Source organism: Blennius ocellaris, assembly GCF_963422515.1.
Source record: "Blennius ocellaris genome assembly, chromosome: 2".
Lineage (NCBI taxonomy): Eukaryota > Metazoa > Chordata > Actinopteri > Blenniiformes > Blenniidae > Blennius > Blennius ocellaris.
The window spans coordinates 16983739-17005235 of record NC_137651.1 but is presented as its reverse complement, the minus strand read 5'-3'; the positions used below and the strand labels follow the sequence as shown (position 1 = coordinate 17005235).

The 21497-nt window shown below is 42.2% G+C and overlaps 1 protein-coding gene across 1 annotated transcript in view; it reads right to left on the bottom strand.

Moving 5' to 3' along the window:
• The window catches only part of rasa2 (RAS p21 protein activator 2), a 29464-nt gene extending 8787 nt beyond the window's left edge, over nt 1-20677 (bottom strand). The window contains exons 1-12 of the mRNA XM_080503542.1: nt 20614-20677; nt 17642-17765; nt 10930-11033; nt 10761-10855; nt 9103-9179; nt 6437-6520; nt 4893-4965; nt 4682-4758; nt 4051-4152; nt 1426-1579; nt 1088-1236; nt 503-617 (exon numbers count right to left, since the gene is read on the bottom strand). Coding sequence (XP_080359668.1) covers nt 503-617; nt 1088-1236; nt 1426-1579; nt 4051-4152; nt 4682-4758; nt 4893-4965; nt 6437-6520; nt 9103-9179; nt 10761-10855; nt 10930-11033; nt 17642-17765; nt 20614-20671 — 1212 coding nt within the window. The 5' untranslated portion in view covers nt 20672-20677. The remainder of the gene's footprint in view (nt 1-502; nt 618-1087; nt 1237-1425; nt 1580-4050; nt 4153-4681; nt 4759-4892; nt 4966-6436; nt 6521-9102; nt 9180-10760; nt 10856-10929; nt 11034-17641; nt 17766-20613) is intronic.
• Between the last annotated feature and the right edge of the window lie 820 nt (nt 20678-21497).

Below are 21497 nucleotides of genomic sequence, written 5' to 3'. Positions count from 1 at the left end.
AAACATTGAACAGTTAAGCATTCACACGCTTACAGAAGGCTACATTAAGTTTACGTGTAAAAGTTATAGAGTGAAAGGATTTTACATTCATCCGGAAATTTCAGCCCAAAGCTGAATGTCCCCAAACGTTTTGAGAGTAGGTTTACGACAACACAACTGAAATATCATGTTGCATAGAAACGTTTTCAGCAGCACAACATGACAGCTTACCGAGGTACGTGTTGTTCAGTATAGGAAAGTCACAAACGATACAAAAAGAACAATCGCCTGAAAACGGGTTTCATGAATTCGTGTCCTGCAAGATTGAATCTCAACATCTGCTCCTGTGTGCTGGAAAGACATGTTCCTGTGGCTTTTAAACACTGACCTCAGTGACTCATACTGCCCGCTCTGGTGCGTGTGTGTGTGTGTGTGTGTGTGTGTGTGTGTGTGTGTGTGTGTGTGTGTGTGTGTGTGTGTGTGTGTGTGTGTGTGTGTGTGTGTGTGTCCCCATTGGTCATACCTCATCTATTACAGGCTTCAGGGTAACGGCTAGGTAATTTTTCCCCACAATCTTCATCATGTCATCAATGCAGCGCGTTGCCAGCGAGTTGCCGCGGAATATAGTGTTGGCCTCCCTGCAAAGTGACACACAATTCATCCATTTCAATCACAACGACCTTCCGTCAAACGATTTCATACCTGTTGTGTGGCGATTTAAAAAAATAAAATGGCATCATGTTGCTTTAAGAGTCAGGCGCAGATTCAAATAGGACAAATTGAACTGTGTTTTTGTTCCTTCCTGCAATTTCAGCAATAACACTTTGTGGGTCGTTATTTTACAGCGAAGTGTCGTCGTCAGCTCGATAATTGTGTTAACCGTTATTTAAATGACATACGGATTCCACCTTTAAATGTCAGCTGTGTTTCATAGCCACTTCCTATTTTGTATCTAACTTGGGCTCCATAGTTCTCAGGCCCAGAGAGGTGTAGAAAAAGAGGAACTTAGTTTTGCCACCCCCGTGTAAAAGAGAAGTAAATGGGATGGAATCATTCACGCATAGGTCAACAAGTGAGCTCTGCGAGTGTGCAGGTGGGGAGCGCTCACTGAGTGTTGTCCAGCTCCAACGCTGCCACAGCCGAGACGAAAGGCACAAAGCGATTGTGGTGGAGCAGCAGTCGAGCCAAAGGCAGAACAGCCTCGTATCGCTCTCTGCAGATGTCCCCCAAGATGTGTGCTGCCGACGCCGAGATCGGCTGGAGGCCATCGGAGAGAGAAACGGCGTTGAGAGGAGGAGAGGAAATGCACAGATTGACGGCAGTGACAAAACGCAACTGTACGTTTCCACCGTTCCTTTTGTTAAACACTTCAGAGAGCGCAATCTAAAAACGGAGACATTTCTGCAGAGTGTCTTGGGATTAGCTTTTACTCGAACGCAGTCTCACTTTCACATCCGGGGATTTGAGCAGCAGGCTGCAGAGTGGTGCGTAGCAGGCAGATGGCAGCACCGTGTCTTCAATGTAGGTCAGCTTCAAACGCAGAGAGCCCAAATCATCAGACTTGGACTTGCTGCCGGTCCCTTTAGGCTGGAGCAGATACCTGTCAGGCCACGGGAGCACAAACGCCAGGTTATGAGGTAAATTAAGATAAATAGTCCAGAGCGAAAACCTCCAACAGCCCACACAAGTCAAACCATTTCATTCATTCCTTAAAATGTACTACGATGAGTTGGTTGATCGAGCAGAAGTAAAACCAGCGGCGATGAACTTTTCTGGATGAAGGAGGGAATGAAAAACATTTACACGGAACCTGCAAATAACAGCTGAGCACAGTGGATGAACGTAATCGAAAGAGTAAATCGCATAATTCAAACATGCAATATTACCTTTCATTCAGCGACAAAGAGTCATTTTTCTCCAATTACCGATCACATTAATGGAGTAACTGTTCATGTTAATACACACATTAACACACGTTTGTGTCATGCCGTTCAGTGACTAAATGTTCCAACATTTCAATTGTTTATTTGGTCTCCGACTGGTTGAAGGACACCAATAATGGTTCAATAATTACGACAATCAAATCTTCATTCTCATGCAGTAATTGTTACGTTCTTATAAATTTAAATCGATAAGTAATGTTTGCAGATTTAAAGAAAATACTGCAGTCATATAATTAAGGAATGAAATTGTATATTAAAGATCAACATTTTTAAATTGAGTTGCCTTTAAAATTCTATGAATCGTCGGAGGCTTTAACTGCTCAATTACAACTAAAGTCACATTTTTTTTTTGAAAAGATGGCTACAGACAGCAACTTATCTTCTTAAAGGGAACCCTGCTCTGTGCTGTATTGTCTTAATGACTCACCTTAACTGCTCTCCACCCATTAGTTTTACTTTTAAGGTCTCAACGTGTCTCCTTGTCGGCCTTTTTTCTTCTTATTCTAATTCTCTGCTTGTCATTTACTCTCTGCGATGTTGTCATGGAATGTTCTGTACTTTGTTCCATATGGTTATTAAAAATAAAGTTTGCCAAAAAAAAAAAGAAATTCTATGAATCACACAAAGCACAAGGAAATATTACATTAGCTATACATCTATCCACTTATGTTTTGGGTCATATAATTGATAAATTCAATAGATCTTTGACTTGAAAGCAAAAAAAAAAACCCAAAAAACAACAGATTATTTTGAATGGCTGTTGTTAATCACTGCTGAAAAACAAGTATAACCTTAAAATGTGTTCATAAAGTATGAGATTTGTGTTCATACGTCTTCTGTGAAAATAAACACAAATAGAAAATGTTTGTCAGCACAAAAGCTGCTCAGTTTTCTTCTGAATGAAGCTGCAGCCTTCCTGCTTCTCCCCACCTGTGTTGCTGTATGCCATTCGCCCTGTCAGCAGGTTAGGCATTAACTGAACTGGGAAAGATAACATTCTTACTGTTTAAGGGAGCAGACACTTCTTTCTGGACACCAACAGGTGGCGCCCAGCACACAGTTGGCACATAGGGAACTTTCGGAATCCTCACGGAGGTTTGTCCTTAAGTTGCTTGATCTGTGATCCTGGTACTTTAGACACAGGAACCCTTCAACAAAGTCACCTCTACTTGTTTTCATGGGCTCAAGTAGGTTTATTTTTCTGAATTCGACGTCACTTTTTTTGAGCGAACGCAACATGGCTGGATTCCAGCATAAACACGGGACATGAGGCACTGCCACCATGCAAAACGCCGCCCACGCATTCAACTCACTGCCCTCATGTACTAACAGATTGCTATCTGGCATAATCCCACATCACCTTCCCTGACGCAGAGCGAAGGAAACACCCACACATGAAGAAGAAGAAAAAAAAAAAAAGTGCTGAATACTGAGAAATCAGGAAGATCTTTGAAATCACCTTGAGAAGACAAGGGAGACGTAATGATACAAGCTGCCCTCATAGACTTGTTAAATTAATCTCCAATTCAAAAACCCTGATAAAAATTAAAAAAACAAATTACATATATAAAAAGCAAAAAGAGGGTGAAGTCCTGCACGGGTTGGGAGAAAATTGAATGACACATGACATCAGATCGATCTTGTCGGGCTTTGTTTTGTTTATGGACAAAAACACTGTCACACGTCACACTCAACACAGACTTATTACTGTCAGAAACCCACCTCACACTTATCAGACACCACAGTTTCTTTTCAACGTGCGTCAGGACCGGTGTGCTGTGTGAGCAGTGCGGGTGTATTTTCAGCCGCGGCGGTACGGGAGTGCAAGTCAGTCCGTGTGCATGTGACTGCATGTTCCCGGGACGCCATGTAAAGATCATTTAAATGTAAAGAAATGTGGACACGTGAACCAAGTAAAAACAGCTCTGCTGATCTATTTTGAAGCATGTTACCACCAAACAGAAAACAGGAGCGTAATATATGCAACTCAACGGCGAGATTGATTACTGGAGAGGAAACACACCTGTGCATATTCTGTACAAAAAAAATATTTATAAAGTGAGAAGATATTAGTATTCTTTTAAACCACAGCTTGACATGCAGATAATTGCATCCTTCCGTTGCTTACCAGGCTTTGTGGATGTGGTCATTTCGCAGGATCTTGACAGGGACCCGTGTCTCTCCCAGAAACACATCCTGAGCCAGATTCTCATTGTTCCACAAATCAACTCTGCAAAAGGAGAAGATGTGAAGTGAGACGACACGTTCCCGTCTGTGGATGCGCGGAATCAGACCACGTCAAAACTGCACGGACGCGATTCTCATCCCCGAGTACGTTCAACGCATAACGCAGAAACACAGAAAAACCCGACTCCTATATGGCAAACCGCAAAGTGGTGCTCACCTGCTTGCTGCAGAAAAGCCAACACCATACCCGTGCAAGGACACCACGTCAAATCCAAACCTCAAAACCATGCATGGGTGTTTACCTTTAAATCTGCCTAGTCTTACCCAGAGAGCTACGAGTCCACTGTGATGGAAGCCCCCCCCAACATATCCTTACCCAGAAACCAAAGCTCTGGTAGTCAGAACACACCACATCCATAGTCACTTTGTTTGTCCTCAAGTTGTTACGAAATTATTTTCTTCTTCTTCTCTCAAGTCAATAAAAGGGAAAAGAGGGAGGGAGAGCACAAGGGGGGGGGGGGGGGGGAACGGAGAAACAGCAAGGCTCAGATGAAACAACAGAAACAACTCACTTGATCTCAAGTTTTTCGATGTCTTCCTCCTCCACTTGGAAATGAGACTTTTTCGAGTAGCTGCTGGACCGTGTGACCTGAGGACGAACGCGGGACAAATGACCAACAAGGCTTAGTAATAAACACCGGCAAGTTTTTGACACGTCTGTCAGTAAATGACCCGAAAGTCTATTTTAAACCCGTGACGTGACAAGACCGTCACTCAATTCACCTCGAAGAAGAAGGTTTCATCGAAATGGGGGTTGCTGGTTTTCTTCTTCACCTTCGTTTTCTTCTGATCGGACCTGAGGAAATAGCGCAACAGAAACTGAGGTGATGACATTTTATATTTCCCATTTGTGTGTTCAGCCAGAAGGTATGATGCACCAGTTGTTTGAAACTCGTACGGCCTCATATGAGACAGGAGACCTCAGCTGAATCCCGCTTTAATGGCCACAGTTTGAATGTTAAACCGTTGGGATGTTTTGGGATTCCATATGGACACCAAATCTTTTCATTTTGAAGAATCATGCTTTTGTATTTTGGTGAATGTGGGAGTGTCTTTAAGGCTTCACTGTAACGCTTTGGCAATGCGTGTATGTCATTAAAGGTATGAATGTATGTACATCTTTTGTGTGTATATTTCAATTGTTTGGGCTGCAATTAATGTCATAGAAAGCTACAAAATAAAGTTGATCATAATTACTACCAATATTCGTTCATGCCATGTAGGTTCACGCCACAGGAGATTTACCGAGATGTGGCTGCACTCGAAACAAAGTCTTCAAATGATACGGGAGTACCATTGTCAGGTGGGTCGACACACTTAAAGTCAATGTGTGCTCAATGTGAGCTGAAAAAACTAAAAAAGAAAAAGAAAAAGAAAAAACACAACCTGAAATCTTTTGATCAATTTAAGAAAATGGCATCAACCATGACAGGACAGATTTATTTCTATGCTTACAACTAAGAACTTTCCTAACAACACACAATGAATGAAAAAAAAAAATTTTTTTTTTTAGTTGAAATACAACTGGGAAGGGAAATTAAAAAAAAAAAAAAAAAAAAAAGCCAAACTATCTGATTCCCCCCCCCCCCCCCCCCCCTTTCTTTTTTAACTCATTCAACCCCTTCAGATTAAAGAGCGGTGTGGTGGTGGCGAGTTGAGGACATATCACAGGATGCTTCGATAGAGGTTTGCACTGGAGCACATTCAGCCACTAATTCAAACGCATGGCGGGAATCCGGATGGAAAGGAATCGCTGGATTCTTTAGAACACCAGTAATAACAGCTAAAATGAACCCAGCATGTCCAAGCTCATGCTGGATAGGCTGTGGAGCACACGTCCCTAATCACACCCATCTGTTCTGGTCATGTTACGAATTGTCCAGTTATTGGAAAGATGTTTTTTTTTTTTTTGGTTCCCGATGTGATGATGCTGTTCTGTGTAATAACTGAAAAAAGAAGGGGGGGGGAGGGCTGGAACTTGTACCATGTATATTGTACGAATTTCAAGAAATCTGAAAACAAAACAAAAAATTTACCACGAAAGAACATGACCTACAAAGTACTAATGAAGAAAAAGGGTGATCCAAGATGTAAATCTTTCATTGTTTTTTTAGTTTTTTTTTATGGTTATATAATTTTCTCATTTGCCACATTTATGCTGCTTTGAAGTGAAGTGTAAAACTGCAAAACGGCTACTTCATTGCTGAAAATGCGCAAAAGTAATGTCCATGCATGTATAGTGACATTGTGCTGTGAGGCAGTGTTACCTGGCAGGGCCAACCAGTGACACGGTGGCATAGGGGTCACAGTTCTGCCCACTGATTAAAGGCAGCTCCTTGCACTCGATTATTCTGAGAAAAAAAACAAAAAACAAAAAACAAAGAACACAATGAGCAGTCACGCCACACAAACGATTTTACAAAGTAATGAGTCAGTACTAATCGTTTATCAACTCTGAGTGCTTTACACCCTTGATTGAATTAACCTTTCGCCATTTCAATCCATCATATATCAACAAGTGGTGAGCACTCTCACCTCACAGCTGGAATGTGCCTGGTTCAAGTCCAAGCTTAAAGGCCTTTCTACACAGAGCTTGCATCTTCTCCCTGTGCATGTGTGGTGTGGTTTACCCACAGTCCACAAAAATGCATTCAAAGCTAATTTGTGATTCTACATTTACCCGTACCCAAGATGTGCGTTTTCTTAGCTTTGTTGATGGTAAGCTGGGATCGACTCCAGTCTTGTATTGGGGGGGAAAAAAATAAAAACAGTACAGAAGATGGATGGATGGATGTTTTGACCGGCTTTAAAATGACTCAGACCGCTTTCAACACTGTCTTCAGAGCATGAATGGCAAATAATTTCTTGTTGGTCCAACAGACACGCAAGTGGAAACGTTTCGTTATTAACCCTCCAGTACCTCACTCTATCTCCTTTACCACAGGGCCCAGTTTCACAACCCTGATCCATTGTAAGACTGTAGAGCTCCACAAGACATATTATATTTAAGAATGAGCTGATGAGCAAGATAGCAAACATGTGCTAGCTTTGTTTTATAAGGGGATTTCTAGAATTTTGGTTTATGTCAAGGTGAACTGGACAATACAGCATCACAATTTATCACACTGCAAATTATTTGGAACTTGCCAATATTTCAACTCTTACTTTTAGACATTATAAATAATTTCTTTCAAAAGTTATTTATTTATTCTTAGTCCAATTTTACAGTATAATCTTGAATCTAAATGTAAAAAACCCATTTCAAGATTTCTTATCAAGTAAAATGCACTTGCTGCATGGACAGATGGCGTCAAGCAATTTTTTTCAGAAATATTTTGTTTAAATCTACTAATATATGCAGTTTAGAATATCTCATAGGAACAGGTTTATTTCTTAAAATATACGTTTCACCTCATGTCAAAATCATTCTAATCAGATTCAGAAATGTCTTAAGAATTCTGGGTTGTATAAATCCTAAGTGCAGAAAATAAACTGTCAAAAACAATTACCTTTGCAACGATCACGTCTTTTTGAGATGCACCTTTACCATACATATACTAACTACTTCTAAAATTCAGAAAATCTGACACTTCTGCCAGGTCCTCCATTCCCAAACATGTTGGAGAATTAGCCACATGAACATAAAGAGCAAACGTCTTGGTTTAGAAGCTGTACCTCGCCCTCATGTTTGGCTCGTGTCACGCAGGGACCACTGTTTTTTTCACAGGTGTTTCAGGCGACAACAAACAGACACTGTAGGCACCCTAAACAGGATGTGGCTGCTAAGCCGGAGTCGCCTGAGAATAAGAGTGAATTTGGCCCATCGCTAAGTGAGGCCAGAGGGAGAAGTCAAGCAGCTGGATGTCAGGATGTTTGTGTGTATCATCTTCAGAGGTGTCATGACGATATTTCCCTATAGCTTCCTTTGCCCGGGTCTTCTCTCCTCAACATCTCTGGCGACCAATTGCACCGAAACAAGATGACTGGTGGAGTGCAAAATAACAAACCCGACACTTTTCACGTTAACTTTCCCACCTCGTTTGATCGAGTTGACAGACGAAGACGCAGTAATCGTCACAAGTGGATAGAGTCTACAGTGAGCAGGTTCACATTTTGAGAAAACAATCCGAGACTGTGAATGACAGCAGCAACAGAAAACCACAGAAGTTGCAGTATGAGGTGAGCAGGCTTCCTGCTCAGATGCCATCACTTCCTCCTCGCTACCTGGCTCTCTTCGTATGAATGGGGGTGAAGAACAGCATACGTGATCAGCATGAAGCCGATCGTGTGTGCGCACAACTCAAAGGGCTTCACAAAAGCACGTTCACACAGCCATGGACACACGTGCCAAACTCACAAACAAGACATTTATACGGCGGAATTGAAACGAAACAACGTAGTGAGAAGATCGCTCGCACATAAAAATCTAATTATGAATCACAAAGCATTACACAATGCTGCGTGATGACAAAAGTACAGCGAGAAAGTAAAAGGTGTTGGGTTGAGAAAACCTAAAATCTGATGCACTTTTATTAGGGATTTCTTTCAATGCATTTCCTTTCGGTTGCTCTCATGTGTTTCTAAACCAAAGGAATTGATTTTTCCAATAAGCACACTTTACAAAATACAGTCCTTTAGCTTCTTGGTACACTTCTTAAACACACGTGTGAAAAGCACATGTAGAAAATTGAACTCATAGATAGACAGATAGAAGATTTTATCGTCAATTTTCTGTATGTCCACAACTTGCAGAGGAACTGAAAAGGCGTTTCTCTCTCACTTTGTATTAGCAACCACATATCCAAGTGGTTGATCTCTCACTGCCATTATCGAGCCCTTAAATTTAACCGAAGCCTATAAATCTTCTGCAAATTCCTCCAGTTTTTGATGCAGCCAACTGTATTAAAGTACAAATAAGAACAATAAGTCTTACCGGACAAGTAAATGTTGACCAATGGAGCCGTTCTCCGTGATCACTTCATTCAATCGCATATCCAGGTGCACCTTACCCTGGTGACAATGAAGAGGGGACACCAAGATTTTACAATTTACAAGTAAGTTAAATCAAGAATCTTCAGAGTTGCATCAGTTCGAAAGGTTCAGGTCAAATACCGAGTTAATATGGAAGTTGTAAAAAAAATAAATAAATAAATAAATGTGTATAGTGGAATGTATGCAAAGACACATTTTCGTCATACTTTGTAGTAAGTTACATGTTTCTTTCACTCAGCTTCTCGTTATTCGAGGTTATCGGGCTGAGACCTCTGGTCTTACTTCACCTCATGTTTGAGCATGTTGTAGGTTAATGGAGGGAGCGTGTGTGACGAGAGCAACAACAGCTGTGAAATTTGTCATCACTCAGGAAGATCTTTACGGGTCGGATGTGGTGAAGGCTGCCGGACTTGCTTTCGGAAGTGTCAAGGAGAGAGAGAGAGAGCGAGAGCGAGAGAGCGAGCAGCAGAGAAACACAGAGAGAGAGAGAGAGAGAGAGAGAGAGAGAGAGAGGGCTAAACAAAACTCCCACACACTTGCACTCGGTCTCTGCAATTCAGCACTTGGCTAAGATGGCAAGTTCTTTCTGATGCAAGATAAGCCTTCAAGCAAATGTGAAACCTCACAGTTTCAAATGAGCCCACATCTTCAACAAATTAACACTCATTGCTACAACCACATCCCAAGACGACTGGGTAATTAATTTAGTCCAAAAGGGATTTTATGTGGCTTGCTTCTCGAGACTCCTGCATCCACTGAGCAGGCACACGAGAATGTGAAATATTGCTCCTTGCATACAGGGCACAAACCCAGTTTGGCCACGAACCAAGCCGGAGAAGCGTTGCAAGAACACCTCCATGGCTCACTGATGTAATGTTGCAGTTGAAAGTGTCTACTTGTGAGTGAATCAGTGTAGCAGCATAAACCCAGAATAGTCTGGCGTGGGCTAATGGCAGCTCGAGTCAACACGTTAGCTCCAGCAGCACAGAAGTGGCAGTGTGCTTCAGTTTCAAGCAGACCGCAAAACACCGTCTGATCGGATAAATGTACCGCTTAAACAGGACAACCCACATGCATGGCCTATATGTGACAGCAACTCTGGCTGCATACCTGAGAAAATGATCAACAGAATGCTGAAAGGTTACAAATAACTAAAAAAAAAAAAAAAAAATGCTCCTGTGGTGAGACTAAAGCTACCGAACTGACTGCAAACCTTTATCTTCATTTAAAAGTTTTAGGACAGACAACAGGCATGTACTTTAAAAAAAATAAAAATAAAAAATAAAAAAAATCGAATGATTCAAACAGCAGATAAAATGTAATTTACATCAATGCGGCCCCAATGAATGCAATTGTTGTAAGTTGGTGTAAACGTTTACCCAGACACCAAGTGACACAACTGTTTAAGGGCCAAATATAAGTTTCCCAATGACATTTATGTTGAAGGAGCTTTGAAAGGCTTCCACAGGTATCATGTTTGCATCGTATGCAATAAAAGGTTTACAATTGCAATCAAATCACACAAGATAAGGATTCCACCGATGAATATTTTCTTCTACCTTCATGTCGTTCGTTCAAACGTTTAGAACCACAAATTACCTGGACTTCTGAGTTGGGATCTACCGTCTGGAGGCCGAACCAGTCCTCCTTCCCACTGTATTTACACAGGTCGTCCTTCCGGATTGATACCTTGCCTGAAAAGACACAACGCATTTAAATAGGAGACAACCACTGAGATGAGAACGTCGTCTGCCTCCGGCCGACTTACCAACAGGTAAATCCCTTTGAAAAACGCTCTTGGCATAAACATAGAAGGATAAACACTGAAATGGCCGCGGGATCTCAAAGTAGAAGTCTTCTCCATAGAAAGGGCTGTAAAGGAAAACAGAGGGTTAAATGAGCAGACACACAGTTTGGTGGGATGAGGGGGGAGTAGGATTGAAACAGGTGGTGGACTTTGTGGGAAACTGCAAGCACAAAACTTGAAACAAAAACGGAGTCTGGTGAAACATTAAACTGTCAATACAATTTATTTGTCTAGCTTCCGATGTAAACAAATATGAGGATATCAAATACAGTCGGAGCAGTGATTTCTAGAAGCACACACTTCAATTTTTTTTTAATTATTATTTGCAATTTGGGCCAAGATTCTTTTACAAAGAAAGCATTTGAAAAACACTCCTAGTACGAGTATATCCTGGATTTATGATTCGCTTCTTGAGGATCAATGCTTCCAGCTTTATCAGGCTCTACTTTTACTCTACAAATACAGAAAGTGCTTTTTATTGCTCTAACGGTAGAGGACAGCGGCTTGTGGGAGGTCGTAATTGTAGTTGGTTAATGGTAAAATAACAACAACAAAAAAAAGTGGGACAGTGTGTCCAACTGTAGATTAATAAACCAAAATAAAAACCGGAATATGTTGGCTCAGAGTGACGCCATCTTCCACAAAAGACTTGTTGTCGGGTTGCCCAGGTGATTCTAAAACAGCCAGGGTTGAAATGAATGAGCAGGAGAGAACAATTTCTCCCATGTTGGATTCTCCTCGTTGGCTTCGTGTAAAATCTAGAATTCAGAATTCCTCCTTTAACATTTAAAGCTCTTAACAACCAAGCTTCACCATATCTTGAAAAGGCTTCAGTCCCATATGAACCCATCAAGACATTTTGATCTCAGAATGTTGTTGACAGGAGGTTTATAGAGGCTCTTAAAGTGGATTTGAAGGTGGAGCGTTCAGTTAATCAGTCTCTTCCCTCCCCGTTTCAGATAGGGAGGCCAACACAATCTTTACTGTTGAGATCAAGCTTAAATATCCGTTCCATTTGAAAGAGCTCACGATCGTGCCGGACTCAGGTCCCCTGGGTCACTTTTAATTTAAGCTGCTCTAGGTTTAGACTGCTTGGGGACCCTTTTATTGTTTTTTTTAAACGCTTTCTCCATATTCATTTTCCCCCACTATCTTTCTGTCTCTCCCTCTCCGTGCTTTCCTGCAGGATTGTGATTGATGCTTTCTACTCTTTCAGTGTGTGGATTAGCTTGCAGTCTAACGCAAACTTATACTTTTCTCTCTTAAGACCGTGCAACCCTCAACTGGTGCACCACATTCTGCTGAGGAGAGAGAAAAGAGATTTCCTCCCATGGAGATCTTCCCAACCATCGTCATCTACACATCTACATAAAAGTGCTGCGAAGTGGCTATGATGTAATTGGCACTGTATGAATATACAACAGTTAAATTTAAATTGCATGTTAATCCAATAAGATCAAATGCTCCTTGTCACATAAAAGGGAATAAAAGTACAAATGTAATTACTTAAGACATTTTTTGTCAGAAATTCCATCACTTCAGCGAAAGAAAGAGAAATTCAAGTACAAAATATAATGCATATTATATAAATAATATTGCAATGGCAATATCGCTGAAATTAAGTGCCTGAGAATATTAATTGAATATCTAAAACTTTGCATGTCAAATGAAGTTGGCGACAAGATCAAATTGCAACTATTGATGGATTGTGGATTTTAGTAAAACAATGGATATTAGTCAAACAAAAACAAAAGAAAAAGGGGTGGAATTGTGTTCCAGGTTTGTTGCTCCATCGTAAACAGTTTCACACATTTTAGCACTGCTCTGGGATCTTTGGGCCCAGTGAAAATTACCGTTTACAAAGATGTGTTTGTTGATTGTGTTGCTACGTTATGTAAAAAAATAAATATATGACAGTCGCTCAAATGGGATTTGCTCATTTACGAGGGAATTCTGTGTCTGAGCAGACGGTGAACGACGCAGGGTGCCGTTCTGACCCACTGGGGTTTCAGGGAGAGGTTTTTGTTTTGCTCAAATTTGTTACTTGCGTCACTGGACCTTTGGTGTACGTTGGTTGTATTTTTCTTACAAGAGGTGCAATAATAAGTGCAAAAAAAACCTCCATTGTAAATATTAGTGGCTCAGTTGTGGGTGTAATGAGGAAAACATTAATGTCATTTAAGGTAATTGAGTTTACAGGTATGGATCAGCAGCAACAGCAGCAAGGCATTACCAACAAACCTGAATTAACCAAACTGAAAATAATCCAAAACGACTGGATAAAATGAGTGTGGATGGTAGAGTAAAATTGCATTATTCAATCGAGAAATAATTTTCTATGAAACCTATTTCTTTGAGACTCCTGCTTGTTTGAAAGTTGTATGATATTTTGGGGGGAAATGATTGTAAAAGTAAATATAAGTGTATCATCACCTGGACTATTTCGGACAGCACCATTGAAAGAACAGATTTTCAGTTTCAAGCAACCTGCGCGTGTCAACCACGTGGGAAGAACCTAAAGGAAAGCTCTGCAGACGCAGGTGGAACACGCAAACTCCAGTTCTAAAACCGAATGCGCCAGCCGTGCTGCGAAGTGGCGACAGGTCTCCTGTGCGGTACAGGATTGTCTGCCCGGCGGGAGCTGGCACGCACACAGAAGACCCGAGCATCTGTGCCGGTCCGAGCTGCCAACGGGACAAGCTCACGGCAGACGCGGCGAGCCAGGCGGCGAGCTCCGACACAGCCGGCTGTGGGTTAAGCACTACCTTGATGAACGTGCAGATGGAACACCTGCCCCAGAGCAAACTGAACTGTTCACAGACAGTCAGATGAACATTCAGGGCCAAATACAGCTCTCGTCAATCGGATTCAAAAGTCCACTTAAGTTTGCGAAGTTTGAAGTCACGTTTGTATTTTTTCCCCCCCTCATTTTTAAGTGAAAAAATAAAAAAATAAATAATAACCCAAAGGAGATGGACAGCTGGTATGTGAATGACTTTGGACACACTTCATTTGTATGTATTTCTACCAGTTTTAAAAGATCAATGATAGCTTAAATTGAAACTGTGTGGAAAAGCCGGAGGACACGAGACACTCTACTGTATGTAACAAGGAGGTGTGTGTGTGTGTGTGTGTGTGTGTGTGTGTGTGTGTGTGTGTGTGTGTGTGTGTGTGTGTGTGTGTGTGTGTGTGCATTTCCATTTGTGTTTGGGTTGTAGGTGTTGAGTCAGTCGACTTGCGTTTAGTCTGGTAAAGTATGATCCGCATAAATCATATTTTAAGAACCAGCAAGGGAGAGGAGATTAAAAATAGCCCAAAATTAATCTACATTTTGAAAAACTGAAATCTAACCGGCTCAATAAAGCCTTTGAGTGCCGAGTTGAGGAACCTTATCATCCCATCAGATCTTACTCTCATGTTTTCGTCTACATTTTATGCATCTTGAATGGCGAAATATCTCGCCTGAAATGTCCTCACAGCTCGTCCAACACATCCAGTGTTACACCCACACACACACAAACACACACACACTCCTCAACATTACATGAAACTACGTACTTGTAACCCACCCCCACTCGTTCTGTGCACCGTCAAACGTACACCCACGACGGTCCCCATTTCACACGTTGTCGTCCGGTTGTCTAAATAATTCGAAAACGCTGTTGAGAGCCTACTTGACCACAGTCGTTTGAACATGCCTGTTCTATTCGAGGGATTAGCCACAATTAGAGCTTCCCCACAGCCTTTAAACAATTAGAGACGGGAGCACATACAACAGGCATGAGTCAAGCACCATCGAATAAACAGTGGGCCAAAGCTGAGTGATTATTAAGATGTGTTAAACAGTGGCTAAGGTGGTTGAGAGTGACACACACAGAGAGAGAGAGAGAAGCAGGGGAGAGTGTGGGAGGACACACTTCCTCAGAAACGGTGAAATCCTATTGTACAGCACAGAAATCAAGAGAGAGAGAGCGAGCGAGCGAGCAATTGTGAATTACCTTAAGGAAACAGTGCTCTCTTTACAGTGAGCTGCCAATAGTGTCGATGAAAACCTAAAAAGGTTTACTGTTCTCCCACACCTCTTTAAAACCGGATGGCTGGTGTCAGGGCTCAGAATTTTTGGATAACCGTTTCCACGTGAGAGATTTTAATCGGCAGGATATTTCTATCTTGTAGCTTTGTTTTGTCTCGCGTCCTGAAAACAAACTCGAAGCTGCATGAAAAGTAACAGCAGCCAAACATTACGGTCCAAAGCACCGCAGTTTATGCTTCACCCTGGATTTAATTTAAGTAAGATGTTACATCCTGAAGAATATGTGTCCTCCGAGTGCAACTTCACTGCACAAGAGTCCAAGAGCTTTAAAACACAAACAAATCTGTAGTGAGTCTGGATTACCATTATCCATCTTTTTTTTTTTTTTTTTACAAAACACCGAGCGTGTTTATACGACTATGAAAATCCAACCACTGGAAGTAATCTGAGGAATGTAACCATTCAATCTAAAGCATTTACATGTACCTCAAAAATGTGATCGTTGGGGGGGGGGGGGGGGGGGGCAAATGAGTTGTTTCGTTCAACATCACATCACTTCCATTCTCTACATTTACATAAAAGAACAATCTGATGAATCAGTATACAGACATTGGAGTACTCTGGGTGTGTTCATTCTATTTCTCAGTCAGAGAAGTACAATTATCTGACACAGCAATTGTGCGGTTTACATGAATAGTGTGATCATTAAAATGACCCGACAATGATCAGTCACTTTTGAGAAATAGTTCTGGCTTTGTCGTTTTACCAGAATAACATCCAAACGCACGCCTATTCAGGAAGGCACTGAGGCGAAATCAACAACAAATGACAAGTTCCAACATAAGGACACAAAGCCTGAGGAGCATTTCTTATACGATAACAAACAGTTGTTAAATAAGAGCCGATAAACCTGTGATGAAATTTCCTCCCGACGGAGCAGACTTTACCCTACACATCTGGAGCCAAGCAAATAAATCACTACCAGATAGGAGAAAAGGACACCACAAAGCTGAGGGCCTTGCCGACATGTAAACAGAGCAATGTTTAGATTTTTGGTATAGCCAGCGTTACCTGCTAGCGACGAGGTGTGCAGTCACTTGAATTGATAAAACCCTGATACTGAAACAGTCACCAAGTTGCGTCCTTGTGGAAGAAACTTTCCTCCTGCAGAACTGCATTGATGAGCAAATCAATAACCGACGGCCACCCAATCGATACCCTTTATTGAATAACCTGAGCCAGAGTTCAACATGACACCAAAAACATAACAACGTCTTGGAACCTTCATGCACTTCGTTCTAAAATCTGAGAAGCACCTGAAGTGTCGGAGGCGCAATAAGATGGCTCGCTTTCCAGCAGCATCACTGAGCTGCAAGCGTGGTTGCTGCCTGCTGTTCAATTCTTGCTCTCAGTGTCGTGTTGCCACTGTGAATTTCACTAAAACAGTGCATTTTCAAGCGTGAGCAAACGACAACAAACAACATTGAATTGAAAATAGAGGTGTGTTTTTTCTATATTTACACTTTAAGGTCATCCATTGAGCCAGATGTTAGTGTAGATTTTGTTTTTTAGGCTTTGTGCCTTAATGGCTTATTGGTTTGGAACAGGATTGACAAGCAATACTGTGTTTGATTGGCTCACTTTTATCAAATCAAAAATACAGATAACGGTCAACAACAGTGCAATTCAAATCTTCCATATGGAATAAGCTACTTACTGAGAGACATGTTAAAAAATGACGAATGCCTTTGTCAAGAATGGAAGTGAAGGAATTTCAAAAAATAATGTCACAAAACAATACAAATGTTTGATATGTTGGTGTTCAGATGGCCACACTGCACACGTTCTCATTAGCTACGGCTCCATGGAGGATAACTAATGGCATTTAGTGCTGAGCCGACTGAAATTTCATCATGTAAACACTTGTATGTGAATTTGGATTCTGTAAATGATAAGCTCAGGAACCATGTGAATGGCACATCAGCAAATTTTTTTCCCCTTTAATCTTTACCAAATGACAACAAATACATCTTCAATTTTGAAGAGGATTATGGGAAAAGTTGGATGTGGGATCAAGAGCATCTTTAAAACACATCAATCTGCTCACTTAACTCAGAGATGATAAATGGAATAATTTGATTTCTTAATTAGAGATGATTCAATAAGCAATAAGCTAACCAAATCATGGAAAATGATTCATATATGGAGGGAAGGCCTCATTTCTCCGCTTTCTAGCAATTTTTGAATTTTAATAGATTTAGATTTTATAGAAGATTATAGTAACGAAAGAAAATGCATTCAACATTTTGTCAAAGGTAAAATGATGGGAATAAATAACATTAATAATTCCTGACATAAACGTTTTGTTTCTCCTTTACAGTCAACACCTGGACCAAAAAAGGCCCTTTTCATGTTACTCCACAAATATGACAGCAGTATGTGGGTCAAGGCTGACTTTTACCACCACATGTTAAATTAGGGAATCAACTTATCTATTGTTTGAATATTCAATCACATCCTTGATAAAGAAAAAGGAGAGTAGTAGCAACTCAAAGTGCAAATCTAACCAGAGGGTGACATGAGATGTGGTTTGCAAAAGAAATTACAATTTCCGTCCAAGCATGTGTTTTTGCTGCTTACGTGACGCTTTTGTCGAACACCTTGGTGCGAAACACTTCCTCCTGATCCAGACTGATGGTGCAAAACGTACACAGGTCCCTTTGTCGATTCGGACCCGAGACCGGACCCAAGTTCTTGGCTTCACCTGTGGCATCAACACAGGAACATTATTAAGGTCCGAGCTGCTGTCAAAACGACAGTCTAACTTCCTGATGATAAATAAATTGATTACAGAAACAAGACATATCCCGAATAGATATAATGCACTCCTATTGTTAAAATGATCTACTGCGTGTCACTGTGTTTACTATCATTTTCTTCTGCAGTTCAAAGTGAAACAAAAGTTTGCTGGACGAGTTCATATTCAGAGTAAATACTGAGTTTGAGCTCTGCATCACACTGGAAGTCTTTTACAAACTGAAGAACAAACAAAATTGAGATCTTGTAAAATCAGTTATGAGATTTGTTTGACTAAATCCTGACCAAAAAATATTTTCGTAAGTGGAAACACACTCGGGATGCTTGTAAAATATGCTTTGATGTCCAACATCCTCGTGTTGAGTGGGGGACACGGGCTCCTGCCAGTTGTCGCAGGGCAGACTGTAGAGCGGATGTAGCTCAAGCAGACTTCAGGCTCATATATGTGGTTAACATGAAACACTGACTTCCTCAGCTTAACCCACAGCGAGAGTGCAGCGCCAATTCACAAATGACAAACAAATCACTCCCAAAACACCGCAGGCAGCCCCAAAGTGCATGCTATTCAATTTAATGAATAAACACAAGAAAACACATCTAATTACTGCCAGAAAGGTTGCTCCTGCAGTGTCAAACGGCAAACAGCCGCTTGAGCCCCATCCTATCAATGACTTCTGAGCGAGTCAGATTTAGAGCAGTGGATTAGAGGGGCAGTGGCACGCCAAGTTCGACCTGAAGCTGTGGATTGGTATCCTTAACCCGAGAAGAGACCCGGTTAGGTAAAGGCCACCAGTCAGATCAGCTTTTTAAAACGGGCTATTTATAATGGCGAATGGCTAATCTTAGCAACGAGCAGTGAAACAAGCAAGCTGTCACTAAGCTTGGACCGGGATGACCTGGTGGGAGTCGAGCACACGACTACATATGCATGCAAACACAAACACACACACACACACACACACACACACACACACACACACACACACACACACACACACGGCGTACTTCGGCCAACCAGTCCTGCCGCCTTCTCTTTTCCACTCCAATACTTCCACTGAAACAGAAGCACGCCACAGAGTGAAACCATGACCCACAGGTCACACAGTTAAAAAAGAAAAACCCGTTGGGCTCAGCTCAGCACAGCCACATCATTTTGGCAAGCAGCCTTTAGGAATGAGAAGAAAATGAAGAAATGCCACACGTAGACAGTGCTCTGCAACATGTAAACGCTGCTTTAATATCAAAACATCACCTCGATGGATGGGGGCTAAAGGAAAGAGGACAAAGTGTGAACGAGGAAGAATGGAGTTTCGTAAGACTGCAAAGTGAGTTACATGCCATGATAGTTCCTCTATTTTGTTCTGCTTACTGTTTTTTTTTCATTAATTCATTGTAGTGAAACTGACATTTGTCTTCAAACTGTGTGCCTATGTACACTATGCGCCAGTTACCCGACATTCACCTGAGTTCATGTATTCACAGACACTCACGACAAAGTCATGTACATGTATAATAAGGACCATGGAGCCTAGAGCACCTGACATTAAAAAGAATATTGACACATCCATCCTCTTTATCTCGAAAAGGATCGCGAGAGCTGGCGTTTATCAGAGCTGATATTGGGCAAGAGGCAGTGTCCACCCTGGACTTGTCACCAGTGCATCATGGAGAGAATAAACATTCACACCCTCAGTCCATTCGGAGTCACCAATTAACCAGAGATGCAAGTCACTGGAGTAACAGAATGAAACCAACTATGGAGGGCTGGTGGAGAACACTGAAAATCCAGAGACACGTGTAAACTTTACCCTGTGAGGTAAACTTTACTCACGGTGTCACCTTCACATACAAAACTTCTTTCAGACTCGGGCAGTAGCAATAAAAACAATTGTGAATCAGTGGGTTTTATCAGTGTGTTTGGGGGAACAAAACAAAACACTGAATAAATAACTACATAAAACGCGTTATAGGGAGAAAAACATTGAGATGCCAGGAGTGGTTGAAGCTTCTGAAGAGAAAAAGTTCACATTCCAACAGGTGCAGGGACACCTGGCATGTATCCCAGCCCAGCGGGACTCACTGCCAGCCAAGGAAAGACACTTCTCTTATTTGGACTCGTATTGAAGCATGACTTCTGGTTTATGTCCGCGATAGCTGGTGCTGCTACTTCTGCTATACTAGTGATGTAGCAGCAAATAATAACATAGTCCTCGAAAGACTTGACAAGTCAGGACACTAAACACAGTGTGCAGTGAATGATGGGACTTGAATTAGAGTCCGCGTTGAAGGTTTAGTGTCTTATCAGAAGTCGACAGTTGTGGTTTGACGTTACACTGCACTGCGAGTGCGTTTTATGCGGTTCGACTTGTTGTACTTGATGTTATTGTGGTGTACTAAGTTACCTGCAGTGAGTAGCTGGCTGTGTTAGCTCGGTGATGATGGAGGTTATAAGCCCTCTGTGGCTCCAGCGCGAGCTGAGCTCACTGGGCGGCGTAAGCTAAACACTCCCAGCAGGCAGTGAACAGCCGGGGAGCTCCGGGGCGCCTGGCCGGGGGGGAGGCGAGGCGAGGCGCGGCGGGATGAATGAAACCATCCGCGGCGGGCTGGCAGCCCGTGCTAGCATGCTAGGCTAACCTAACTTGAGGTGCCAGGCTGCAGATGGGCTGCCCGCCTTCCCGCGCCTCCACACGCCGCCGCGCCCCTCCGGCTTCCCGTCTCCACCGACCTCTCTCTCCCCCCTCTCTCTCTCCCTCCCTCTCTCCCTCTCTCTCTCCTTCCTGCCGTGTGAGACTTACATATTTTCCCCCGCAGGCTCTGTAAAATCCGAACCCCAGCGTCGTCCTCTTCCGCCATGGTCAGGGCTGACTGTCGTCGCGGCTCCGGTGCGTTCAGCGCTGGTTTATCATATCCGTTTATGAATGCAGGCAGAGCGGAGGAAAAGCCAGTCCCACCACCGCGTCACGTCGTGGTCCCGCACACACACTCACACACACAGACACAGAGACACACAACACACACAACTCGCACACAAACACACTCCGCCGCGTCTGCTGCCTCCAAACGTTTAGAGAAATAACCAGCTTCCTGAAAAGTCGAGCTGGCCGCGTCGGCTCGCACCGCAGCGTGTAGGTGGCAGGAGTTTTAAAGGGGCTTTAAGCTCAAGGTGCCGCTGCCGCTCATTATGCAACCGCACCGCCGGCGGTGAACTCATACTTTGACTCGTGGAGCCTGAGCGACCGCGGCGGCGCGCTGAGTGAGTGAACCCCGCGGAGAGCAGGCAGATTGCCGGGGAGAGGGACATCCAGCACTTTATAGAAATACACCAAAACGTCGGAGTTTTATTTTATTTTATTTTACCGTCACATTAGTAATCTCCACGTTAAGTGGATCACGTGATCCACAAGTAGATCACCTGTTAGTCTGCGTATTAAAAAAAAGAAGTTACAATTCAATGAGAAAGTAATCCCCCCCCCCCCCCCCATATAGATTAATACAAATGTTCATATTGTTCTCATTTATTGCACACGAATAGGTCCTTGAAAGTATCGAAAATCTGAAAAGTGCCTCAGAACGAAAAGCATAGAAAAGTATACATCATAAGATCCGATCCAATTTATATTTCCACAGTTATCAGAGTAAAAATATAAGTGCTTTAAAACGTTTTTGATTGTATGTTGTG